Source organism: Anastrepha ludens, chromosome 3 (assembly GCF_028408465.1).
Source record: "Anastrepha ludens isolate Willacy chromosome 3, idAnaLude1.1, whole genome shotgun sequence".
In the NCBI taxonomy this organism is placed as follows: Eukaryota; Metazoa; Arthropoda; class Insecta; order Diptera; family Tephritidae; genus Anastrepha; species Anastrepha ludens.
This window is the reverse complement of record NC_071499.1, coordinates 87,525,149-87,552,017: the sequence shown is the minus strand read 5'-3', so window position 1 is coordinate 87,552,017 and position 26,869 is coordinate 87,525,149. Positions and strand designations below refer to the sequence as shown.

At 40.3% G+C, this 26,869-nt stretch overlaps 2 protein-coding genes across 5 annotated transcripts in view; both read right to left on the bottom strand.

Annotated features, from left to right (window-relative positions):
* Nucleotides 1–371: 371 nt before the first annotated feature.
* Nucleotides 372–14,058, bottom strand: LOC128858397 (protein lava lamp). Of its 2 annotated transcripts, none has more exons than XM_054094645.1 (10): nucleotides 13,950–14,058; nucleotides 13,332–13,625; nucleotides 11,972–13,264; nucleotides 9,726–11,916; nucleotides 7,133–9,636; nucleotides 4,931–6,950; nucleotides 1,447–3,480; nucleotides 1,255–1,378; nucleotides 1,026–1,174; nucleotides 372–929 (listed from the first exon to the last, which is right to left on the bottom strand). In XM_054094645.1, the coding sequence occupies exons 2-10, from the start codon at nucleotides 13,401–13,403 to the stop codon at nucleotides 844–846; spliced, it is 10,473 nt and encodes a 3,490-aa protein (XP_053950620.1). In that variant the 5' UTR covers nucleotides 13,404–13,625; nucleotides 13,950–14,058; the 3' UTR covers nucleotides 372–843. The 2 variants fall into 2 exon arrangements, with proteins under 2 accessions (XP_053950620.1, XP_053950621.1); XM_054094646.1 differs by lacking the exon at nucleotides 13,950–14,058 and adding an exon at nucleotides 13,750–13,878.
* Nucleotides 14,059–15,520: 1,462 nt separating this feature from the next.
* LOC128858395 (L-asparaginase) overlaps nucleotides 15,521–26,869 on the bottom strand; it is a 35,172-nt gene continuing 23,823 nt past the window's right edge. For all 3 annotated transcript variants that reach the window (XM_054094641.1, XM_054094640.1, XM_054094642.1), the window contains 5 exons: nucleotides 18,353–18,692; nucleotides 18,032–18,267; nucleotides 17,212–17,961; nucleotides 16,912–17,097; nucleotides 15,521–16,792 (listed from right to left, as the gene is read on the bottom strand). In XM_054094641.1, the coding sequence (XP_053950616.1) occupies nucleotides 16,241–16,792; nucleotides 16,912–17,097; nucleotides 17,212–17,961; nucleotides 18,032–18,267; nucleotides 18,353–18,674 (2,046 nt within the window). In that variant the 5' untranslated portion in view covers nucleotides 18,675–18,692 and the 3' untranslated portion in view covers nucleotides 15,521–16,240. The remainder of the gene's footprint in view (nucleotides 16,793–16,911; nucleotides 17,098–17,211; nucleotides 17,962–18,031; nucleotides 18,268–18,352; nucleotides 18,693–26,869) is intronic.

Genomic DNA, 26,869 nt, shown 5'->3' with positions numbered 1-26,869 from the left:
AACTTTATTGACCAATATTTGAAGTATTCGAAGAAGTCTTACAACATTTCCATTAAGCGGCAGAATTTCTGAAGCAAAACAAAAAATAATAAAATTAATTGATGTTTGCCTAGACCGGCAAAGTAAAATATGCCCCAGATTCTCGTTTCCACGACAGTCGGTTCTACGTTACCGAAACGACCCGGATTTATATCCGGCCAAGGACTGTCACTCCAGCAGCAATCCCCGTATGTAAATATGGGGAATGTTTATGCTGCTACAACAACAACATGCCCCAGATTCTATTGCATACTTTATCTTCGTCATAGCTTTATAGAATAAATCAACAAACAAACAAAAAAAAAACGAGAACAGTTAAACAAACAAAAGCATATGGTTACTAACAAATTTTATTTCTTAATCATCATTCAATATAGTCCCATTTATTTTCTAAATACAACTTCTATTTCTTTGTCTTTACAACTACATAGGCATACATTTTACACTAAAGAATGAATGTTTCATATACTTCTGTTCGAATTACGCAGTTACAATATTAAAAAAAAATTAAATACACGCAACGCATTACATATGTTTATCGGCGTTATTTACAGTAGATTCTTGAAGTTTTAGTAAACATTTTTTAACAGAACGAAATAAGGTACTTTATAAAATTTTACATCATCGTATTTTTGAAGATAAATATTGAAGAAGATAACAATTCACATATGGTACGTAAAATTAGACCTGAATATCGCATTGGCGTTTGAAACCAATTCAGGCTAATGAATTCAACGATCCTAGAGCAGTGTTGGTTTGCTAACGGTCGAATATTGTCGATTTAGTTGTTTTAAATTTATTGCTTTAATTCAGCGTTGAACTGCCAGCGTCTGGCTTATTACCCCACAGCCAGTTTAGCAGCACAGATGATGGTGATTGGCCCGTTTGCGCTGACAAAGAAAAAAACAAATAAATCGTATTACAAAAAATATAAAATTTCCGATCACTTGTTCAGACAAGAAGATTAGTTATTAACTCTCAATTACCTGCATCTGTGCCCACTAATTCGGAGACAGCGGCTTGCGGCATCTTAGCCACATCCTGTTGTATCTTTTCCATTTGTCGTATGCGCTGGTCGCGTTCCTCTTTAATCACCTTGTCCTTGGAATGATTGACAGTTTGCAATTGAGACAATCTAAATGAGATTATAATGATCGAAATAATTAATATTAAAATGTGATTGCTCGCAGAGCAAAACAACGCTAATCCGCTTACTTTTGGCTCAATTCATCGGCTGAATCACCGGCACCCGCTGGACTAACAACACTGCGCTGTGTTTGACCAGCAGCGACTGTGTCTTGTGACGTAATCACGGTGTTGTCCGCTGGTGAGTTAGGAGCTGCAAAAAATTAATACAATTAATTGAAATATCTAACCAAAACAGTATACAAAACAGTATTAACTTACGCTCCACATAATTCGTAACCGCTTTGATGGCCTCCACCTGCCGCAGCGTATTGGACAGCTTCAGCTGCAGAGTGTCACGCTCCTCTAGCAGCGATACTAACTCCAGCGTCATTTCCTCGCAACGCATATCTCGCTGATGAAGCATATACAGCGCAAAATCTAATTCGGATTTTGGCACGAGTGTGGAATCGTTGCCGCTCGCCGCATTGGCGCCCCTTCGCTGTTCTGCTACAACGCTGCCGCTAATGCCACTGTGTGACGAGGTATTCTGTAGTTTAAATGGATCGTATTGAGCCGCCAAGCGCGCATACTCTGCTGAGCGTATTGCCAACTGCTCCTTCAAAGTGACAATTTCCATCTCCTGGCTCTCGAGCGCCGCCTGCATCTTCTCAATAATTGTGTCCGCGTCTGTTTCATGCTCTTCGTTGATAATGCGGTGGCGCAATGGTGTACCATTCTTTGAGGCGGCCGCCGACGAAGTGCCCGATTGTGTGGTTGACACGGAGCCAGGCGTAGATGTGGCTGTCGTTTCAGCAGAAATGCCCAGTTGCGCACCTTGGTCGTGGGGCTGTGTTTGTCGCTGCGCGGCCAACTCCTCACGTAGGCGTACTTCGATTAATTTGAATTCGGCTTCGCGTTGTTCTAAATGCTCGCGCCACATCTTGGCGATTTCACCGCATTTTTGCTCAACTATCGCCTCCCACTGGGCATTCAAAGCAACATGGTCGAGTGGCGGTGCTGCGTCGGGTGCTGCAGTCGGAATGGAAGTGTCAGCGCTTCCGCTGCCTCTGAGCACCTCAATTGTACGCCGCAGCTCGGCAATTTCGAAGTTTTGCGTATCTAACTGCAGCGCCGCCGCCTTCAGCTTGTCCTCATTTTCGAGGCTACTCATAACATGATTGTTCAGCACCTTCAGTTCTTCCTCCATATTTTGTTTTTCGCTCTGCAGTGCTTTAAGCTGTTGTTCCAGCTGTTGCGTTTGCTCTCGCAATTCTGCGTTCTCGGTCTCGACACCGTTCTTGTTGGCCTGCATTTCGCTGGTGATCTGCACGGATAAATTGTGTTCCATCTCTTGTTTGTCATCCTCCAAATTTTTCACTTGCATCTTCAGCAAATGGATCTCCTGGTTCTTTGTTAGTATCTCCAATACAAGCTTCTCAGTTTGGTCTTCACGCATCAAATCCTCAATGCGCTGTTTTAAATGCATTATCTCAGATTCCTTTTCCTGTAATTGCGCGTTGAGTTCATCCACGTCAACATTGCTGCATGGCGCGGTACTCAAGATGGCGCTTGAAGCTGTGCTGAGCGCTTGTGTCGCAAAGTCTTGTTCCAGCTGCCTGACACGTTGCTCTAAAACACCAATTTCCGCGCGCAACTGTACATTTTCACTGGCAAGGAGTTCCGTATTTACTGTAGAAGCTGCTGTTGCGTTCGCGCTCTGCAGCTCTTGATTGGCTTGCAACAACTCGGCATGTTTTGTTTGCAGCTCCAGCAACTGTGATTGTACGGCACCGAAGTCGGCCTCGATGCGCGCCATTTGCGCATTTGTCTCAGATAAGTTGCTTTCGGCTTTCGATAGCTCTGCCTGCAGTTGTTCTTCCCGGGTGCTCTCCGCTCGGCTCTTAGTTAAATTGGCTTCTGCTTCCAGCAAGGCGGCATTCAGTTGCTCTTCGCGCGCTTTCAGGCGATTTAGCTCGCTGACTTGCTCTTCGAATGATGCATGTAAGGAGTTATACTTTTCCTGTAACTGCTGATATTCCGCTTTTAGTTCATTATATTTGGCCTTCTCCGCGCTTTCACTTGCCAGAGATTTGTTATCGCGATCGGCTAACTGCTGCTGCAACATCTTCTGAGCTTCCTCGGCTCGCAGCACATTCGCCTTTTCATCGTCCAGGAGCGCTTGAAGTTCTTGGCGATCGACATTTATATCCCGTATTTCTGCTGTAAGTTCACTGATGCGTTGGCTGAGCTGCTGCCTTTCCAGCTCGCCTGTGGGTGGTGGCATTGGCGTGGGCTGGGCTTGGGCGTTGGTGGCTAGAGTAAGTGTGCGAAATTAGAGATTAAAAGGCTTGGGTAATCAATAATATAGATCAATTTTATTGGAGATACGGTGCACTTGACAGGGCTAGTTTACTCACTCTGGACCCAACTTGTCGAAACAGCAAGTTTCCTGGGCCTACCTTTAGATGAGCTAGACGAAGACGGCCGGTGATTTGCACTACATTGACAGGTTTTTGGTATTGCTGCTATTTATTTGACGTTATTGTTACCTGGATTCATTCGTAGAGCTTATAAGGAATGTGAGCTTTAAATTTTTACACACAGGTATTACTTGGCAGGAACCAATGCAAGTGAACCGGGTAGAGATAACAAAATCTGCTGAGTCACACAACATATCTCAGAGTGATAAGCGAACATTAGGCCTCACTACTTCTTAGAGTCTACGAAACACTAAATATTATTATTATTATTATTAGAATGCCATTACGCACTGCGACCAGAGCTGATCTATTGTGAAAGGCCTATTTTGTAACCCTAGAGTTTTAGGCTTTTTAGAAATTTTAGCACAGTTTTGGGTTTGTTGTTCCAAAGATTGCAGGAGATACTACGATACCACCAAGGTGGTGAAGTCTTTGTCTGCCCAACGCAGGACATTCACAAAGCACATGTTCTGAGCTTTCTATGTCCATTTCGCAAAAGCGGCAGACATTGGTCTCGGATAGACCAATATTGTTTAGATGGTACCTCAGGCTGCAGTGACCTGTAAGGTATCCGGTTAAAAGACGCAGCACTAAATATCTGCCCCACATGTAAAATGAGTCTACAAGGCATTGCCCACCTCTTCAAATGTTACACATTTCGAACATTTGTTCATACGACAGGCGGTTCTACACTGCCAGAAATACCCGATTTTTTGGTTGTCATGTCAGCAGCAATAAGCACTCAGCATTGATGAAGAATGTTTATGATTTTACAACAACAATAACTCATCTAAAGGCCGCTCTTTTCCACAATAATTCGTCTAAGCCCAATTCGCTTAAAAAGCCTAAGAGATGGCTTGTTGGCATCGAATGCATACGCGCTCGTTCTGAGCATAGTAAGCCTGGGTGTTTCTGCGCATTTGGGATGTGTCATTGCACTCAAGACGCAAGGAAGGCGATGTTTCTGACTCATTCAAACATTTTCCGAGCTTACGCTAAAGACCTCACAGTCTGCAACATCCGGTTTTTAGCACGCTCTTTTCAGAGAAATTAAAGTACAAGGCTAAGGTAAGCTAACTCATACAAAGAAGAAGAAAAAGAGTGGTCTACCAAAGGAAGGACAAAAGTATATCTATCAGTTTCTGATCCTGCCATTGCCAACTGGGACATACTAATGTCATCAACAGCTCTTTAGAGGTATATCAATGTCACCGAAAAAAAAAACAGTACCATTCTTATGACTTTATGCAATGATTAACTATAACATATACCGAACCACTCACCAACAGATTCTGTTTCCTGCTGCCGCTGTTGTGTTTGCACAGCTGCTTCAATACTCGCCTCCGTATCTGGTCCCCAATCCTCCAATCTATTAACTTTCGCCTGCAGTTCCTGTATTCTCGCCTGATACATTTGCACTTCCATATCTTGGCGTTCCTTCATTTCAGCCATACGTTCGCTGCCTGCTGTCAGTACATCGATGCGCTTCAACAACTTCTCCTTTTCCACGCCGTGTAGTTCGTGCTGTTTACGCTCTTCCTGCAAACGTTCCTCCAGTTGCTTAATTTGCGATTTGAGTTCATCCTGTATAGCGGCGTCTAAATCAAAGAATGATGATGGCGTATCTGAGGCGTTAGCACCCTTTGCCGCACTGCTTTGCAACTCATCGATCTTTGTCTTATACTCCTTGAGTTTCTTCATTAGTTTGCCAGATTTCACCTGCAATTCCTGCTTTTGTTGCTCACAACGTTCCACCGTTAGCTGCAGCACAGCAATTTTCTCTGTCTGCTCGGCTAACTGTAGTTCCAGTTGTTGCTCACGCGGCACCAAAGAGACTCGGGCGCCCAAGTTAGCTGCCGCTGTCTTGGAGAAGTGCTCCTCTTCGACGGCTGCCTCCTGCGCGCTCCATGAGTCACCCCAGTCGCCACCCAGATCAAGCGCAGCTGCTATTTGTTCGCCTTGCGGTTGGCAAATGTATGCCTTTTCGGGCACAATTGGCTCTTCCACCACAGGCTCATTGGATACAGGTGGTATGACTAAAGCTTCAAACGCATTTCCATCACTACCCGCGCCGCCAAAGAACATATCCAGTGTGGGCATTGCATTTGGCGTGTTACCTGCTTGTAAATTCGTTAATGCGTCTGGTATAATTTGGCTCTCGAGCGCTGATGTGCGTTCTTTTAGCGTCTGCTCGTCCTCTAGTGCGCGTCGCAGTTGAGCCAACTCGTTGTCGCGTTGCTGTAACATTGCTTGTAACTGTTTTAAGTTGTTTTGTAATTGTGCAAGGCCCATCAAATCACACTCCTGCTTGTCGTTGGAGGCTTGTTTCTGTTGCATACTGCATTCCAACCCTCTCAGCTGCTGGCCTCGTTCATTAAGTTCGCGCTGCATCGCTGATAAGTTGGCTTCCAGTTGCTTGATTTGGTGCTGCGTTGCTGCATCTGCCTGTTTAAGTGCAACGTTTTCATTCAGCACTTTCTGCAACTCCGCGCGTACCGCATTCAGCTCTTTAGAGCGCTCAATTTGCTGTCGCTCCAATTCACTGAACGCTTGCTCATTTTCGCGCAGCTGCTCTTTAAATTCCAGTTCGCGCTGATTGCGTGTAGCCAACTTATTTTCGAGATCCTGCGCATGCTTCTCCAAATCGGACACATTACGCTGTAGATCCTCGATTGTGGGCTGCTCAAGCGCGCTGTTTACATTGTCGACACCATGAATGAGCGCACTACTTTCGAGATTTCCGCCAGTACGCACTTGCACAATCTCATCGAAGGGCGAGGGCGTTGCCTGCTCGGTGGTAAAGAAAAGGGGCGGCGCCGGTATGACATCCTGTTGCGTTGGTTGTCCAAACACTGCAGCGGCTGTGGGTGTAGTAAAGTTAGAGTTTCGTAAATTCTCAATTTCCTGGTTCTTCGCCATCAGCTGCCGATGCATTTCTTGATTGCCTTCGAGCACTTTGTGGAACTCAGACTGCACTGAGTTTAGTTCACGTTGTAGACGCGCAATCTGATCATTCTTTTCCAGGAATTCACGCTGCAAACGGGCGCTTTCCTCGCCTTGAGGTGCTGCTTGACTTGTTAGTGCCGCGCTTTGCTGTGGCAAGCCAAATGCTAAGGCAAGCGGATCGGGCTGTGCTGCTCCGAGTGCGCCTTGTGGTTGTGCGGCGGCAGCAGCTGCCATCTGTAATTGCAAATTTTGGCGTTGATAATTATCGATAATTGCTTCCTTCTCTGCTAGCAAATCGGTTAGGCGTTTATTCTCCGTTTCGATGAACACTTGATCGTCAGTTTGGTTTTGTCCAACCTGCAAGGAATTTGAATTTGATATAAATGACGGCTTTTTATCTTCATACCGAATATTTTTCAATTAATTTAATGTTTCCTTTAAAAGTTGATACAACTTGTTGAGAATTATAGATGAATAAAAATCGATTTGAGAACATAACAGGCATTCCTTTTTCAAATTACTATTTACTTTTCACTTACCTGCATTCGCAATGTGTCCAATTCGGAGATTTGAGTTCGCAATGCTTGCAGCTCCACTTCGTGATTGCTCGCTAACGTTTCAATTTGATGACGCAAATTATCGATTTCCGTTTTATCTTGCATTGTTTGCATGCGCAGCTCCTGTAACTCGTATTGATCCTGCTGGCTGCCTTCGTTCTGCATGCGTAGCCAAGTTGCCTCACGTTCCAGCTCTTGCTTGGCCTGGTCCAAGGCGTTTAGTGATTCTTTCAATCGCACAATTTCGTCCTTCTGCTCATTGCACTCATCCTGTGCGCGCTCAAGATCTTCTGCTACAGCGCGTTTCTCGTTATTCATTTTAGATAATTGTTCGCTCAGTTCATTTTCCAACTCATCCAGCTCCGTTGTTTTGACTGCCAATTTGGCATCGTAAACGGTACGCAACTGTTCTACATCTGCGCGCGCAGCGGTGAGTTGCTCACGCAGCGTTTGAGTCTCCGTCTCTATATTCGTCTCACTTTGCTCGCGGTATATCTGATATTCTTTTTCCATTTTAGCATAGTTGGTGCTGAGTTGATTGAACTCGGCTTGTATACGCTCTATGCGATCCATCAAATCATCCTTCTCTTCTTGCGCCTGCAGAAGGCGTTGGCCAATGATATCATCATGCTCGGAGAGCATATTCAGGCGGTAGAGCAGTTCATCTTCCGCCTGCTCGTGTTCGGTTTCGCGTGTCTGCATTTGGGCACACAACAAATTCGTACGCCGTTCCATTGATGCGCGTCGCTCTTCGAAGGTAGCTATGCCCTCTTCCAGTTTGCATATCTTCTCTTTGTAAGTGGCATTATCCTGCTCGAGCGTTTCAATATAGGACATGTTTTCTTGTAACTTGGCTTGTATGCCATCGTGCAGTGTTTCCAGCCGCCCAATGGTAGCCTGGAAGGTGGATTGCTCTGAATTGAAACGCTCATTCAACTTGTCATAGGCAGCCTGTAGTTCTGCATAGGCCTGCTGAGAGATTTGAGGCTGCGATGGCGTTGGTGGAGCAGCACTCAAGCTGGCGACATTTGACGGTGGCTCAATGTACTCTTCTTCGGGGCGCGAGCTCAACTTGTCTTGCAAATCCTTTAACTGTGCTTGTAGGCGTTGGATCTGATTGTTGCGCTCTTTAATGACCGTCTTTGACTTTTCGAACTTCAGCGACTTTGCTTTGAGCTCTTCACTAAGCGTTTGCAGACGTTCTTCGAATGTGCGCACCTTTTCCTCCAGCGCTTGTGTGATATTGTCAGCTTGCGCGTGGCTCTGTATTTGCTGTTGTAATTGTGTAGCCAACTCACTCTTATGTGCTAGCGCCTCTTCTATATCTTTGATGGCAAAATACTTCTCTCGCTCACTTTCACGAATTTGTATCAATTCTTCTTGCATGCTGTAGATTTCCGCTTCGGCCTCTTGCAGTTTGTGTGTCTTTTCTTCCAACTGCTTCTTTAGCTCTTCATTTTCGTCATTAGTCGCGTCGGCCATATCTAGCGCATTATCACCCCAGCCAGACGATTGTTCTTGCGCATCGACCAAAGCGACTTGGAGTTGCACAATCTCGCTGTTCTTTTGCGCCAAAGTACTCTCCAATTGCTCTAATTGGCTTTGTAAACGACGATCAAGTTCGGTGGCCTCTGCAGTTTCTTTAGCTTTTAATTCGAGTTGCGCCTTTAACTCTTCGATCTGAGTTTCTAGCTGCTTTCTTGTGTCTGTATGTGCCTGTTCGTCGTTTAGTGCCTGTTGTTTGGTTTGCATTGCCTCCACGCTGCCCTTCTCCAACTCATTTACTTTGGCTTCCAACTCTTGGCATTGAGTGACTCGTTTTTTCAAATTAGCTGCATACTTCTTCATTTTTTCGAGTTGTTCTTTGTTGCGTTTCTCAAGCTCCCTATTGATTTTATCTAATTTTTGGTTTTCAAGCTCCAAACGCTGTATATCACTTTCTAGCTGCGGTATTTGCTCAACGGTAGCTCTATGGCTATGAAGCTCATCTAACAATTTATCAACGACCGATTTCTGTTCGTTATTATCCTTACGCAAATGTTCAAGTTCCTTGTTTTTGCTTTCCATAACTTCCTGTAAATAGCTGATTTCATCTTCCTTCGCAATGATTTTATTTGCATTCTCTTCCATCGATTTGTACAAGTCCATAACTTGTTGATTTAGTGTTTCGATTGTTTCTTGTTTGTTTGAAAGCTCGTTGACTTGTTCGGTCACTAAGTTCTTATTTATTTTCAAAGCTTCGCGCAGCTTCTCGCACTCCTTGCGGAGGTCTTCGGACAACTGGTCACCTGCGGACTCTAAAGCACGCTTCATCTCCTTGATTTCAACTCGCAGCTGCGCAATTTGCTCGTCGCGTTCCTGCAATTTTATAAGCTGCATGTTGTTCTCGTGTTCGTGCTCCTTGTAGGCTTCTATCAGTTGCTGTTTTTGTTCGGTGACAAGTGTTTGCAGAATGTTCATTTCACCTTCGTATGTATCGCACTTGCCTGCAAGAGAAATGATATATTTAGTGCAAAAATTATACCAAAAAACAGACCTGTAAGGAATTTAAACTTAAAAAACGTAATTCATTTACCTTCCAACTCTCTCCTCAAACGCAACAGCTCTTTTACCTCCTTCTCGTGCGATAAATTCGTTTCGTTAAGCAGGCTTTCAAGTTCGCTTGAAGTCTTTTTCAAAGTTTCCAGCTCTTCATTCAGTTGTGTAATTTCTCCGCTTTTCTCTTCGCGCGCTGTGCGCGTTTCAACCAACTGCAAACGCAGATTCTCGATTGTGGATTGCAAGTCTACACATTGTTCTTCATATTTTTTGAGTGCCTCTACTTGCTTTTCACGTTCCTCTTTTGCTGTTTGATCCTCAGTTAGCGCTGGCACTGGTGCCGCTGTCGTTGTTGCTTCAGTGGTGTCAGCAACATCATCCTCGCGCACTTCCTGTAGTTCTCGACGCAGGTCTTCGATTGTTTCTTTGAGCAGGCGGTTTTGTGTGGTCAGTTGTTCGTATTCTGCTAATGCTTTGCCATTGGGCGCAGTAACCGCGACGACCGTTTCGACTACCGTTACAGTCTCTACAGCTGTGCTAGCCTCTTTCACCTTTTGCAACAGTTCGCTTAGCTGCGTGTGGGCATTCTTGGCCTCCTTAGCCAATTTTTTGGAGGCGATGAATTTAGCGTTTTTATCGCTGGCCTTACGGTAGATCTCCAATTCTTGGTTCAAATTAGTGAGACATTTTTCACACTTGTCAAAGAGTGCTGCATCCTCTTTGCTGTCAAGTGCGGCCACTACTTCGGAGGACTTTTGCATTGATGATAGTTCTTGTGAAAGCTGGTTGCTTTGCACCTTAAATTCGGCCACTTGTACTGCAAGTTGATCTTTCTCTTTGCCCAGCCCCTTGATGCGTTCTTCCAATTTTACTTTAACGTCATTCGCCAACAACAAATTTGTCTCCAATTCCTCATTATCTCTCGTGAGTTCCTCCACTTTTCTGATCAGTTCGTGGTTTTCGGCTGTGAGGTGCTCCATGCGTTCGAGCACTTCGCGACGCTCTGTTGTAAATAATTCTATTTTATTCATCAACTCTGAACTTTCTTCGCGCAATTTGACGAGACTATCGCTCAGCTCAGGCGCCAGTTCGGTTTGTGTAAGTTCATTTACCGAACTGACGACATTTTCATCAAGTCGCTTATTCTGTTCATCAATTTCTGCGCGTTCCTGCTGCGTTAACCGTTCAACAATTTCGATTGATTCGGCTGAGGAGGACGATTTACTAAGTTTCTCTATTTTATCTAATAATTCTATGTTTTCAACCATGTAATTCTGTAACTTCTTTTCAACTGCCTGCTTTTGTTCTTGCAAATCAACCAGTTTCTGATTTTGTTCCTCCATTTCGACCATAGTTTTAGATAAACGCTCTTCCAGCTGCTGCAACTGTTGAGCTTGCTCTTCCACTTTTTCCTCCAGATGTATCTCCAACATTTCAGACTTCACGCGCGCATCTTCTTTACCTTCTCTGTTGCGGATTTCTTCTTGCAATTCTTCCTCGACTACTTTAAGTCGTTGTTCCTGCTCGTATTTTTGCTCTTCCAACAACCTTATTGTCTCCATTTGTGTTTTTTGTTTTCCCTCTAATTCAGCAATGAGAATTTGAAGCTCGTGTGAGCTATTATCGGTGGACTCTTTGGTGGCTACGTCGACTTGGGATAATTGCCACTGCCCCTTCTCATCTTCCAATTCAATAACTTTTTGCTCCAATTCCTCAACCAAAGCTTCTAAGCGCACATTTTCAGCGTTCAAATCCGAGCTTTGCTTCAACTTCTCTACTTGTTTCTCGGTTTGTTTGCATTTCAACTTCAGTTTTATCATTGCCTTGTTAGATTCGTCTAGTTTGTGCTTCAACTGCTGTATTTCCGCTTCTAATTTCGGATTATCCGCAGCGTCACCTCCGTTTGAAGAAAATAATGGTTTGCTATTTTTGCTAGCTTCAAGTTTTTCTTCAAGAACTTTGAAGTTTGCATTCAGTACATTAAGTTCGATTGTTTTCTCCATCACTTCCTCTTCTAAACGGCTCGCTGTGCTTTGACGGTGCTTCAGATCTTCGCGTTGGCTTTCAATGGTGGCTTCGAGTGCAGCAATCTTTTCCGCAATACTGGTATCCGACACTTCCAACTTTTCTTGTTCGCTGATTGTTTCCTTTAATTGCCTATTTTCTTCCGACAGCTTGTCACATTCATCACGAAGTTCCTGTATTTGTTTAGCCATTTCCTCGTTAACCTAAAGAGAGATTAATTATCTTTTATTTGTACTAATTTAATAACCCAAATTTTACCTGTACTCTTGTCATATTATCAGTTCTAGGCTCCATAACGATTGCTTCTGTGGAGTTCTGTAACTTCTCTAACACCTCTTCTAAGGAAGAGCATTTCTCCTCACTGCGCTGTAATTCTTCTTGTACTGAATGTAGTTTATCATTTGCCGTTTCCAGTTCGACCTTTATTTGCTGCAATTGCTCCTCGAGTTTGTTATTCTTCAACGTTAAATCGCAGCGTGTTGACTCCAAAATATCGTTGATCTCTTCCAATTCATTAATGCGTGTGCACTTATCAGCTAATTCGCTGCGAAGGCTTTCGATATCGTTTTTCTCCATATCGGCTAGTTCGTAAAGTTCGTTAGATGTGTCGCCTTGTTTTAGCCGCATAAGGCAAAGTTCTTCATCTTTAGCACTAACATCTAAGCGTACTCGCTCCAATTCTTCGACTAATTGATTTGTCTCACCATTTTTGCTATCGATCTCAGTTTGACGTTCTTGCAGTGCCTTTTCTAATTCCTTTACTTTATTTTCTAATTCCTTTTGTTGTTTTAGGTCTACTGATTCAATTGGGTTTGCTGCTTCTTGGTTGCCGTGCCCTTGCCGCTCCTTTTCGAGCTGTTTTTCCAGCAGGCGGCAGCGATTTTCAAGGAACTTAATGCGTTCTTTCTCCAAAGAGAACGGCTGAGACGACAAATCTGTGGCCGATTTGTGTCGCTCACGTGACGCCGGTGAGCGCACCATCAATGCACTGAGATCACTCATTGATTTGCCCAATTCGGTGGTATCTTCCAAACATTGTTGTGTCGTGTCGAATTTCTCCTTCAACTGTGAAACGAGCTGCTCTAAATGTTGTTTACTTGATGCGCGTTGTGCCATTAACAGTTTATTCTGCTCCATTTGCTTACGCAACAACAGCACTTTTTCACTACCTGCCGTCGAACTACTGGAAAGAGATTTGCTAGATCCACTGCGCTGTTGGGATTTTAATGGAGTGAAGTGTGGCGAAGCACCAACTGATTGCTCCACATAGGAGAACGAGTGTGCCAATTGTGGAAGCTCTTGTGTATGTTGTTCTTGCTCAAATTGCTGTTCCCGCAGTGGCTCACTCGATTCTTTTGGCACAAATGTGGGCACATTTTCTTGAACTGTTGTTGGGGTGGCAGCAGGTAGGCTCTGCCGAGAACGAGCTTTAAGTTTTAAATGTGTCAGACGTTGGGCAATGTTCTTGACCTTCTCTTGCGCAGTTGAAGTTGACTTGCCATGTGCAACCTCCGATTTACGTACAAGTTCTTTCAGCGCCGATATCTTTTTCTGCCAAATAAATTAATACTGTTAGTAGGCTAAGACCACAAAGAATATAAAGTTTATTGCATGTCACCTGTTGCTTGGAAAAGCTCTCCTGCAGATTGCTGATATGTGAAGCTTGCTCATTGCCATCATTGCTGGACATTTTTTTCGTTACAACAAAAGGTATTTCTCGGTTCTACTTTGTTGTTATTCGTTACACTTTCTAATTACAGTTTCTGCTAACACAAACTACTTTTATAATTATTATCTATTCCTATTTTTTGCACCACACTCTAGTTAAACTTCTTTATACACTCTTCATTATTGTTGTTGTTTTTTCCGTTCGCATACGAAGTTCACTTTAATCGATTTTTGTACATTTGCGCTGCAAGGAAAAACAAATTAACCACATTAATCTAAAAACAAATATGAAATCACACTCTTAAATGTGCTTCGTTGCTCAACGTTTTTTTTTTCGAATACACAAAACAAGAATCTAAGTGGAGCACCCGATTTTTGGTGCTGGTTTAGCCCGTGCGGAGAATGTATGACGTGTACACGACCGCAACACAAAATAATTTAACTGTATTCTGTGAACTTGAAACAATATTAAATCAACAGGATATCCACAAAGACGTTGTGCCACTACTGCTTAGAGTTAATAATTTTATTTTTAAGGTAAATTTATTTACTATACAAGAACATTTACCAAATTCCAAATACAAAACTTCAGACAATACACAACCAAAATATATTCCATGTCAGCAGAAATTTTCACACTGTCAAATCCACCGCATTGCCAACTCTATGACAGGTAATCTACTGGGTTGCCAACTCTTTTTGATGTTAATAACACAATTGGGAATGTGCAATGAACGAAGAAGGTGGAAATTTAAAACGAGTTCTTACATACATATGTGTATTTAATTTTAAAATAGTTATTGATTTGAAATATTATGATGTTGTTGTTGTAGCAGCATAAACATTCCCCCATACGGGAAATGCTGCTGAGGTGACAGTCCTTGGCCGGATATAAATCCGGGTCGTTTCGGTAACGTAGAACCTACTGTCGTGGAAACGTTTTTTTTTTTCTGAAATATTATGATCGAAGTGATTGATATAGAAGCAGTTTATTTAATACTCTGAATATCAGATGCATGAGTCTTGTGTTGTATTGAGCAAATGATGAAGTTACAGTCCCCGAGATGAGCCGATGTAAATTTACTCCCACAATGGCCCATGGAATAAAGTCTATGAATGTAAGTTTAAATAATGTTATATATATTGTATATAGAGTATAGAGTAAAATGCTTTGTAATGTGAAAACGAAGTAGTCTTGATCAGCGCGATACATATACAGTACCTTTTGGAAGAAAGTTTGTGTGAAAATTGTATACCGTGTTGAAATTAGATGAAAACGTTCTGCAATATGAAGCTGATTAAGCCCCGGTCAGCTAGTATTGACTCCCACGCAGAGTTTGTTGTTGAAAATTTGCCAAAAATGTAGTTTGTATTTATTAAGACCTTCGATATTTAATGATAGATATTTATTCAAAACTTGCTGCCTTTTTGATACTAGTAAAGGACGCACACCACAAATAAGAGGAGGAGTTCGGACAACATCCTATAAAAGGTGTAAAGGCCAATTTTTTATAAAGGATCTGAAAAAACTAAATAATGGTTTAGTTTTATTTGATTACTACAATATTAAAAAAAAAATCGGGTCGTGCTTCCTTCGTTTGTTGTTCGGAACCCCGTTGTCATTTGATCTATAACGAAACCAAACCTATTTCTAAATTTCCTTTGAATCCCACTTTGGTTTCCCAACAAAGCAACTTTGTACTTGCAAGCTATTAACAGAAAATCGGTAGGCAAAGTGTAATAAGTATTTAAAGCATCGAATGTACCTATGAATATAATGGAGAAACAACCAAATTTATAATTATCAGAATTTTGCACTTTCAAAAATTTGAAGGTAATATTCTCAGTTAGTGTTGTTTAACAAATAGAGGACCTACTTAAGGCGTTGGTTTTTCATGTGTGCAATATAATTCTCCAAATTTTGAATCAATTTATCAGGTCGACAACGTAATGATGAAAGTAATTTGTTATTAAACCACAAATCCGGAAACAATAATACTTCTTAGTTGAAAAAAGATGTTATGCATTTGCAAAAAACGCATTATTTCAGAAAAAGGGCAAAAAGAAATAGGTTTTTATTTTATCTTTCGAAAGTTAAATAAAATATTAAACAAAATAAAAATACGTTTTTTTGTTTATTTCATTAAAAAATCACCACTTTAGGAAATTTATAAAAAAAAATTTTTGTTTTAAGAAATAAAATTCTTAATATTATATTAGTCAACTTTAGTGGCATCCTGGCGACAATTAATTTATTTTATAAGGACTTTTACGGTTAAGTCTTTTTAGCTGGTAAATTGCCTTTACAAAAATAGCAAGCTTTGTTCACATTGCAGACAAAAAATCTTTTGATTTTGACATTTTGACGGCATTCTGCGTTGGTACACGAGTCAAAAAATGTACATTTGAATGAGTGACTTAACAAGAATTAATAATTTATTAACGAATATAAGAAGTACCATACATATTAGAAAATAAAGTATATGTAATTTAAGGATGTACAGACATATGTACATACATTAATGAGATTATATAACAAAAGGATTACAATATACTGATTCCTTGCTGTGCATTGATTTTAATTAAATCCACCAAGCTTTTAAATGAATATACATAATTTTCATACACAATAAATGTATCTCGCTGAATTTTTTACAATGAAGCTCATACCATTTTTTACATTACTTTATATTTGGTGTTTGTTTTTGTATAAAATCTATTTACAATGTTTTGTCTCTAAATGCAGCTTAGTTTACTAATTTTAGTTAACATTTTTTAAGGAACATTCACTTTTTGTTAAAAAATATCTATACAATTGGTTTACCGGTATTTTCTAATTAAAAAATGCCAGAAAATCGTTTATTGTTCTTCTTTGGTCATTTCCAACATTGGCGGCCTGCCGCCTAACAATCTGACTATCTCTTGTTGACCTCCTTTGAGCGCATAATCCAACGGTGTAAGATCTAACATATCCTTTACCTTTGGATTATCAACAATATCCAACAGAAATCGCACCACTTGCTCGTGTCCATGTAAGGCGGCTAGATGTAGCGCTGTGCGTCCGGAGGGATCCGGTTGCGCCAAATCAGCACCAGCCAGTTGGTATGACTGCAGACGTAGTAGGGCGCCTCGCGCGGCAGCTGTACATAACTGCTCACCGATGGCACGTGATGAACCCGTCAGATGTGCGCCACAATTAATAAGTATCTGTATAATATCGTGATGATCGCCGGAAATTGCCTCCTGTAGGGGAGTGCGGTCGTAGTGATCACGTATGTGCACAGATACGCCGTTCATGAGTAAGTGATTTACGATAGCAAAATTACCCATACTACAGGCGAGATGGAGAGCAGTGCGATGATCATGATTCACACAGGACAAATCGGCACCGTACGCTTTTAGGTTGATAATCTGTAAAGACAAGTGATACATAAGTTGAAGGGAAAAACAAAAACGGAAAAAAACTAGGATTACTAATAATGATTTTTTGGCGGCTGGAAAATGTTTAGTTCCCTGCTCAAATTGTCTACCTTATTTATGTCGCCTTCCTGCACCGCTGTATTCAACATAGCTGGAAATAGTGTAGCACACATCTGACCCAGCTCCTCTGGGGTAGATAAATGCATAGAGCGCGCAACAGCATCTACCAAATCGAATTCCTCCATTTTAGCACCAACTGTGGTGGTGAGTTCGCCTCTCAGACTGGTTTGCATTAGCTAAAGGAATAAATGAGCTTTATTAATAGATTTTCACATCAAAAAACAAAATTATAAAGCCGGAAATTCTCATTTATTTTAACAAGTATGCACTTCTTCTTCGCTCTTACTCACCTCCTTCTTTTGCTCCAAAGACATCTCAGTTTTACCCAACACATAACAGAGCTTCGTTAGTGCCGCTTCAGGTGTCATATCAAAGCCGGGCAATACGCCAATGTCCCACAAAACCTTTCCAGTATCATATAGCGCCGCCACACCGCCATTGGAACACTGCGTGCAATTTACAATGATTACACCTCGATCACATGCCACCTTCAGTTCATCGAGAAAATCTTTGCGATTCGATGGCACATTGCCTGAACCGAATGATTGCAGCACAACACCCTTCATAGGTGGCGCGAGGAATGCGCGTATTGACAGCCTCGAAATACTTGGAAAAATACGCAAGATACCCACATTCTCGTCCAAATTCGTTTGCACCGAAAAGCGCGAAATGCTGCATGGCCGAAAAATGAGACGATAATCAATTTCCACATTCAAGCCGATACGTCCCAGAGACGCGGCATTTGGCGTGTCGAATGCCTCCAAACTATCTGTGCTTATCTTCACTGTACGATTGCCACGCATCAACTTATTACCAAAAAATACGCAAACTTCCGGAATTACATAATTGCCGGCGATTATTAGGGCGGAGGTGAAGTTGTCTTTGCCGTCGGTACGTGTCTCAAATATAGGTATCTGTGAGCCTGTAATAATAACAGTCTTACCAAGATTCTCCAACATAAATGAGAGAGCAGAGGCTGTGTAGGAAAGTGTATCGGTGCCATGGAGTATGACGAAACCATCAAAGAACTCATAAGTTTGCTGTAAAACCAAAGAAGATGTACGCAGTGAAAAAAGGAAAAAAGAGCAATTCAAGCATTTTTGTACTTACATGAATATCCCTGGCAATGCGCGCCCAATCCTGCATAGTCATATTGCTTGAATCTAGGAGTGGATTATACTCAGTAATTTGATAGATGACGCGCCGTTTCTCGCCCTGTACAAATGGCAATACAAGCGGCGCCATCGATGCCGTTGAGCCAAAACGTTCCTGCGCATAACTCTCGTCGTGTATATTGGGATATTTACGTAAGATCTTCACCAAGGCATTTGGAATGGGCGCCAAAACTGAAAATTAATAAACAAAAAAACAAAAACAAAACAAAAAAATTTAAAATAGTTTACGTATTTCAAATCAACAAAGTCTAGTTACAGTTATTCTCATTCCGGACCATGCCAATTGTACCACCCGTATAGATGACACGCACACGCGCCTCCTTTATCTCACTAGGCAATAGATTGCCTTCGCTAATGTTACGCTTCATTGACGGCACCTCGATATTGTCTGACGCTGTTGCTTCCGGACATAGCCGTGGGGTCGGTTTATCGTTCGATGCTTCTGAGTTTAGCCGTAATTTCATGAAGAGTTCATCATTTGGTAGTTCATGGTTATCTAAGGCATCAGTGTCGTATCTATTGTAATCATTGTATTTGCATTCCCCGTTAGTGTTTGTTATTGCTTCTGAGCTGGACATGTTTTGGTAAAATATTCACTGAAAGAAATTAGGAGTAGAAATCTTGTTGTTAATTTTATATTTTATTTCTGAATGAAAGTTAAGACAAGGGTAACAAAAAGAAAAAAACTAAAAATTAATAAAATTTTCAACATACTCATTGTTCCAACATACTCAGTTCATGACACAAAGCATTTTTGAAAAATTTCAAAACAAGAACTAAACAATTGAATCATATTATATCAATTCCTCGTTTAAGTTTTTAATGTGCGGGAGATAAATAGCATTGCCTGTCATTGATTCTTACTGCCTCTGCTAAAGAAAGAGGCTACTATCTGATAGCTTCTACATCTCGAAGCCAAACCACCAGAAAGAGTTCTCCTAGCCTCACTTACAGACAACTGCTCGATGACATTAATAAATGTGTGTCCAAAAGTGAAAGGTTGCCTCTGCGAGTTTTCACGCTTCTTCGCCATAGAAGCCTTACCCTCTCTCCTATCAAAACAACGTCCACTCTATTTACAATTTGGATGAAGGAAGTCAAGCTGGCCGGTATTTGATTATGTTACTCCAATTCGAGCGTTTCCTTATATCACCTAAATACCATTTTCACAGTGAAACTCTTATACTCTTTGCCAACGAGCATAAAATTCTGTTTAGCAAGCAGTTCGGGTTCCTACTGCAGATACCACACCAGAAAATATCCGCTAGAAATCGAGCTGACTCCTAGACATATCTATAGTCTCCTTCTTGAGCTCAAATATGAATTTCAGCAACTTGAATGGAGCCACCAAACTGCCAACTGCTCCTCCCACAGTCTGTTTTACGTTACCGAAATGGCCCGGATTTACATCCGATCGCGCACTGGCACTTTAGCAGCATTCCCTAAAATGTTATGGGAATATTTTATGTTGTTACAACAACAATAACGGACTGTCAACTACCCATAAATGCCGTTATTGAAGGCCAAGCACCAGCCATGCACATTACATTAGCTACTCTTAAAAAATTCCTCATTCAATTCTACCATAAGAGTTTAAGGACCGAAATTATAGATACTTGAAGCAGCTTTACATTCTGTCAAAAAAATATCAGGAATTGTTCATTTAAAAAGCGCGCGTAACACAAATGTCCAAGTATTTTTTTCCGGAGTATTGGTACAACTGTCCTCTATAGTGTCGCAGAGTTTGAGCGTGATCTGTTAATTGGCTTGTTTTTGGCAATTAGTTGTATCAGTCAACCATAGGTGTGCTCTGCGTTTTCCACTATGGATAAAAATATCGAACAAAGTATTTGTCTTAAATTTTTGAAGGTTTAGTTTTGAACGGGATTTTGTGTGCCGAATCGTCGAAAATGTTGCAGAAAGCTTATGGAGAGTATGCTTTATCAAATACACCGGTCTACAAGTGGTATAAGCCTTTTGCAGAGGAAATAGTGCTGGAAAACTATCTTTTAAGCTTGGGGGAGGTAGCTCGTGACCTTAGTGTCACCATCAATTGGGCATGGGACGGGTGGCTACTCGACTCATTCCAAGAGAGTTGTATTTCTTTCAAAAAATTCATCGGAAGAAAGTGACTGAAAACATGCTTGAGCAAGTGAATGCGGGCCTAACGCTTATCCACCGCATCATAACAGGTGATGAGACGTAGGTATATGAGTTTGACAAGCAAACTAGTCAACAAGCGGCTGAATGGCGCTATCCACATGAGCCGAAACCCAAAAAACCACGTCAAAGTGAAAGTCATGTTACCCGTTTATCATGGTCTTGTGAGAGAATGTGAGGAAACGACCCTATTTGTGGAAAGAAAACTCATGGATCTTGCACCATGATAACGCACCGTCTCACAACGCTTATATTGTGAACAATTTTTTGCCCAAAAACTTATCAAATATCATCGAACAATCACCGTATTCACCGGATTTAGCCCCTTTTTCCTTTTCCCAAAACTTTAATTGCCACTCCGAGGGCGCTGCTTTGAGTCGATAGGAGTTGAAGAAGATCTCTTCGAACGCGTTTAAACGGTGCTTTGATGACTGGACTAATCGTTTACATATGTGTATTGCTTCAAATGGAGCCTATTTTGAAGGCGACAAAATAAATTGTGATGATTAAACAATTATTTTGCGTTTTATTGAACAATTCCCGATACTTTTTTGACGGAATGTACACTTAACATTTTTGTCCAACTATTAGCACTTTCACTCAAAATTATAGAACTTCAGCTCACCCTAAAAAAATTCAAACCACCTGGACTAGTACTGTCTTTGGCTAAGTTGAGCCTGGAGACATCCTCTTTCAAGATTATTAGCGTTTGATCATGCTCAGCAACTAGTGTAGGTCAGTGAAGTTCGTGCAACTAAATTCTTTTTTTTACTACAACTTAATTCGCTTTTTACTGACATAAAATGATCGATGGAGGATAAAAAAAAAATACTCAACTTTGAGTTCTAAAATATGGGTGCGAGTTTGCTGGCTGTGGAAAAAAAGGATAGGGCTTCTCACAATACTCAAATAGATCTACAACATTTTGCCATGGAAACAACATAGCTAAGTGATAATGTTTACACATCCATATTTATTATTAATAGAATGGTTTGGAACTGGAGATATACAACTGAAGTACTAATGCTTATCGCGAAAAATTATATGCAAGAAATTAAGAGAGATAAAAGAAAAAAAAGATGAAAATAAACTTATCAAGACGAAATTCAGCGAACCAGTAAATAGATATGTGCGATATTTGTTATTTGTCTCCATTGCGAAATACTAAGCGATCGTATCATGGAATTACTTGCGAGTTTATAAATACAGTTGCTATGAACAATTTGATTTAGAGATGATTATCTCAAAAATTTTACGGACCAACAGGCAGGGGACGCTCTAAGTCAACTCATTTGAGATCTGTTTTCGTTATTTTATTAGGATGCCTCATCTGTGATTAAGATTCTTTGTAATTCATGATTTCCAAGACTGAATTCTACCCAATATTCATGAAACGCATCATTACTGGAGACGAGACGTGGGTTTATGAGTACGACACGTAATTCAGACATCAGGCGAGTGAGTTGAGAGCTGAGAATGTAGCTCCGGTATTGTACACCAGAATTTTTTCCAGAAGGTCAGACTGTTAATGTGGACTATTATTTGGGCATTCTGAGACGTTTACGTGAAGAATTCGCCAAAAAAGAAAGAATTTGTGAGAAAACACCTCGTGGATTTTGCTCCATGATAACGCACCGTTCAACAGTGCCCTCATTATGCGTGAATTTTTGACCAAGAACGAAACAAATAAAATGCAACAGCCATCGGAATCACCTGGTATGGCTTTCTATTATTTTTTCTGTTTGATCGAGTCAAACAACCACTACGGGGAACCAATTCGAAACTTTAACAGTCGGAAAAAAGTAATAGAAAAACCGAAGACGACTCCGATGGCTACACCGAAAATAGCGTCCCAGAAATGTTTCGAGAGCTGGATCAAATGATGGCATATGTACGTTGCAGTTGATGGGAAATATACCATATTCCAGGAACTTTTTGATCAAGATGGCATGCTCCCTTATGCCGAATATGAAATTCTACTAAAATAGATCCTGCATCAAAACAACGATCCAAAACAAATCAGTTAAGTGGTAAAGTAATGATTTGGGGATAATAAGATTGAGGTTATGTAGTGGCTAACGCATTTGCAAGACCCAATTTTTTGTGGACTGATATTAATAAAGCCGAGAAAAAAAAAGAAAAAACACAAATAATAAAGATCAGTGGGAAGTAACTCAAAAATTCCATTAAAAAGAGCTCGCCGTCTTGCTGACTCCATTGAGGGAAGATGTGTTCTAGCCTTAAAAAATAAGGCAACGAACGCATCTAAATATTAACATCATCGATAAAACTTAATATGAGTTCACAATTATTTTTAAAGTAATCTATACTATAAAGGTGAATGTCTGTACGTGGTCCGCGCATCACTACGAAACGACAACACCAAATGACGTAAAAATTGTTATACATTCGTATTTTCACCCAATACAGGTTATAGGCATGTTTTTATGATGGAACTCCCTTCCCACAGCCCCCAGGCCGCGCCACCACTCTCATTCGTCACTAATAATCGAATTTTTGCTTAAATGTAATCTAAAAAATCTTAGTTTTTCCTATTTCCCACTATTTATAGCACACTCTAGACTTCATAATCCGCATAAGCTGTTCAACTATGACCCAAATGCAAAGTTCAAAAACAGTTTGAGATAGAAAATTAATAAAAATAATTTTGGTCGTTTTGATTTTATTGAACGAGGCATAGCAACGGATGCCGGGTATTGTAATATTATGGTTATTAATAAAAAATTATTTTCTATGAAACTATTGTTTGTAATTCTTTTATATACATATCCTAAATCCCTCAAAACTACTCCTACGCGAGCGGGGCCGCTGGTTAAAGCTAGTTGTCTATAAATTGAAATTATCTGAAATACTGCAATTTTTCCTCCATCATTTAATGTTCTTTCATGAAAAAAAGAAATTTTAATAAAATATCAACTAAACCAAATTATTTTGTACACAGAAACTGTTTCTTAGGTTGTGATAAAAGTGTTGTGAATATAAAAATGCTGATTTGACGAAAGACAAAATGGATGCCCACAGCTGTGTGTAAGTATGATAATACGAGAAGAAGTGGCTATTAAATAGCGAAACTGACGTTGCTACTACTGTGGGCAAAACGTAAGGTGAATTTGGTTGTAAAACGAAAAATCTTTTATTTATTCTTGTAAATCAATTTCATCCCCTTCAAAATAATCCCCTCTCGATGAAATACACTTATGCCAACGATTTTTCCAATCCCCGAAACATGCCAAATAGTCCATTTCCGGTATAGCCATCCGCACCTTCTTCGATTCAGCTTTTATCTCCTCAATCGACTCGAAACGCGTTCTCCGGAGTGGTCTCTTGAGTTTTGGGAATAGCCAGAAGTCACACGGAGCCAAATCAGGCGAATACGGTGGTTGCGGAACGATATGCGTGGAATTTTTGGCGAAATGGTCACGAAGAAAGAGTGCAGTGTGAGACGGTGCATTATCGTGATGCAAAAACCAAGAGTTGTTGGCCATAATTCTGGTCTTTTTAGACGAATTGCTTAACGTAAACGACGCATAACGCTCAAATAATATTCCTTATTAACAGTTTGGCCAGGTGGAAGGAATTCATAGTGGACCACACCACGAAAATCGAAAAAAACTGTCATCATGACCTTTATTTTTGAACGACTTTGTCGTGCTCTTTTCGGTCTGGCCTCGCCTTTAGCACGATATTCGCTTGGTTGGGCGGTTGTTTCAGGGTCGTAAGCATAAATCCAAGTCTCATCTCCCGTAATGATGCATTTGAGCTTGCCCTGATAGTCTGAAAGCATTGTTTCACACACATCAACGCGACGACTTTTTTCCAAGAAATTGAGAGTTTTCGGTACCAAACGAGATTTGACTTTTCGTAGGCCCAAATGGTCTTTCAAAATGGTCTTCACAGACCCTTCTGATATTCTGATCATATCAGTAAAGTCTTTAACAGTCAACCGACGATTTTTGAGCACTAACTCCTTCACTTAATTAACGTGTTGGTCATCTGTTGACGTCGATGGTCGTCCGGAGCGCTCCAAGTCATCAACACGTTCTCAACCCTCTTTGAAGTCTTTGTACCACTTATAAACATTTTTCTGAGACATGGTCGAATCACCAAATGCCTTCTGCAACATGCTAAACGTTTCCGCAGCCGAAATTTCATTCCGCAAACAAAATTTGATGGCACTTCTCTGCTCAATCAAATCAGACATTGTAAAAATCGAAAAATGCACTCTTAGTCGTTTGGTAAACACAAGCGTAAATATATTACTGATAATGACATTCACATGAAAGTTGGCCCAGATGTTATTAACAGTGCTGCCAACTCATGAAAAAAATAACTAGAGCGAAATTTTAATCCCGCGAAGTTTGACAAATAAATTCACCTTACTTTTTGCCCACAATAGTATACCAGAAAAATGCCTGCGAGAAACACCAGCGACCGCATGCTGTTTGGAACAAATTTCAAATTCAGTACCATTCACTTTTTTAGATAAACTAGTGTAGCCATATCCTTCAAGCGCTGCCGATCGGTGACTATACCGTACAGACAGGGCTTGACGAACTGCTACAACAACTGCAACAACGCGGCATATACGACTTGGCAAACAATTTAGTCACATTTTTTTCTGAAGATGACTTGGACTGCCTGGCAGTAAAAAGATATTTTTACCTTTCGGATTTTGTGAGTATTTTTCAGATAGAGGTGTTTCCTTGTTAATACTTCACAACTATTTTAGTAGGACTTCGAACTTGTTATGCTCTGGCCGCATGCATTCACCTAGAAATGAGCCATCATATCATTCGGCCTGAGTAAGCGTTGCCTGATTGCATTGACTATCAAATCAGACAACGAAAGTGAATATTTCTCGCAGTCATGACTTCCATGACTGCATATGTAGAATATCAAACACGTGAGCCACACATGGACGGCATGTAGTCGTAATACTGCTTCCGCCATGTGTATGTATATATACACATATGTATGAATGTATGAAGTACAGATCTGTGTAATTTTGACAAAAAATAAACGGGCTATCAATAATGTCATGCAGTTACATACAAAATTTTTACACTCTGTTGCAAACTCATAGGACGAAATGAAATATGGGCTCGTGTTGTTAGCCAATAAGTATTTCCATGTGCGCCGAATATATACAGAAAATCCTTAATACACAAAATACCGTGGAGGAATTAAAAACTACAATTGTGAAGGAATGGGACAATTTTGAATCTAATTTGTTAAAAAAAATTGTTTTAAGTATGATTAGAATTTTTATAATAATTTATAACTCGTGTCTAACTAGTTTTTTCCGCCTTCTAAAGCTGGTCCGTTACGTTAAGGGGGGGAGCCTGGTTTATGAGGTTTAAAAATTGCATCTCTTTGCGATTTTTTTTTTAAGGAAAAAATTAATTTAGCACTTCAAAGTTTTTTCTATCTTTTAATGAACATTTAAAAATAAGTTGAAAAAAATGTTTAACATAGAAATTAGTAGAGCGCTGCAACGCTGCAGTTTCCAACTGGCGTACAAGATACAGCTCGTAATTATTATCGAAAGCACAAAATTTAAATGGATTTCTAATTATCATGATTTTTTATTCTAGATGAACTAAGAAAACTGAGAGAAATTCCAAAATTTCAACTTTTTGGAGGTTTTATAGAAAAAAATTGCCTTTCTATAAAAAAAATTCACTTCAACTTGGTATAAAAATCTTGAAAATTCTTTTTTTTTCTATTTTGTTAGTTCAAATAGAAGAGAATTCAATACTGAAGGGAACAAGTTATGATTCATTTCAAAAGTTTCATTACGCCAATTCAAAGAAATCATAAAAATGGAAAGTCGAGAAAAGAAGATAAAGTTTGTACTATCGCTGTCCGGTCACAGCGTAACTACCTAACGCTCGCCTACCTTTGGCTTTGTATCTACGGAAATATTGAGAATTAGGCTCTGTAACTTTGTGTGAATATTCTGAAATATATTAGGAATCGCTTAAAACGACAAAAAAAAAAGAATGATTTTTTTTACCTTATAAACCAGGCTCTCCCCTTAATAAATTGTTTGAACTGTTTTATACAAGAACGTTTCATTGAAAAACATACCGGCTGGCAGCAGGGTGTGAACTCATATACGAAAAACAGCCATCACGGGTGGTAAGCCTGTGAAACTGAGGAAATTACAATACTTTCAACTAAAATACTTTTCGAAACCCACTTCGAATTCCCAAAAAGCATGTAAACTCGCTGAAATTAATTTTTTAATATTCACTGCGATAGCCAACACTTTCCACTTTTCGCTTTTTGAAATTAAATTGCGCCTATGATCGGATATTTTTTAATCCCCTGTCTTTCACAGGGATCTTAAATATGGCACGAGACATATTGGAAAATAATTCATCAGTACACGTGGCAGTTAATTATTACTGCCAATACAAAAATAACGCTGATAAGTGAAATCTTGTATGTGATTTTTGGATGCTATTTAAATGATAAGAATTATCAGTTGATTTGTCATTAAGACATTGTATAAAAGATTTTCGTTAATCGAAACTCCAATGGATCGCAAATTATTTGTTAAAATATGCATTTAACTCAATATAAATAC

What these genes read in the sequence shown, in the direction of transcription:
- LOC128858397 (XM_054094645.1), bottom strand. Translation starts at nt 13,403, where the DNA reads ATGTCCAGCAATGATGGCAATGAGCAAGCTTCACATATCAGCAATCTG. An exon ending in AGAGCTTTTCCAAGCAACAG is followed by an intron (nt 13,265 to 13,331) that starts GTGACATGCAAT and finishes TTTATTTGGCAG; the next exon opens with AAAAAGATATCGGCGCTGAA. An exon ending in ATTAGTGGGCACAGATGCAG is followed by an intron (nt 930 to 1,025) that starts GTAATTGAGAGT and finishes TTTCTTTGTCAG; the next exon opens with CGCAAACGGGCCAATCACCA.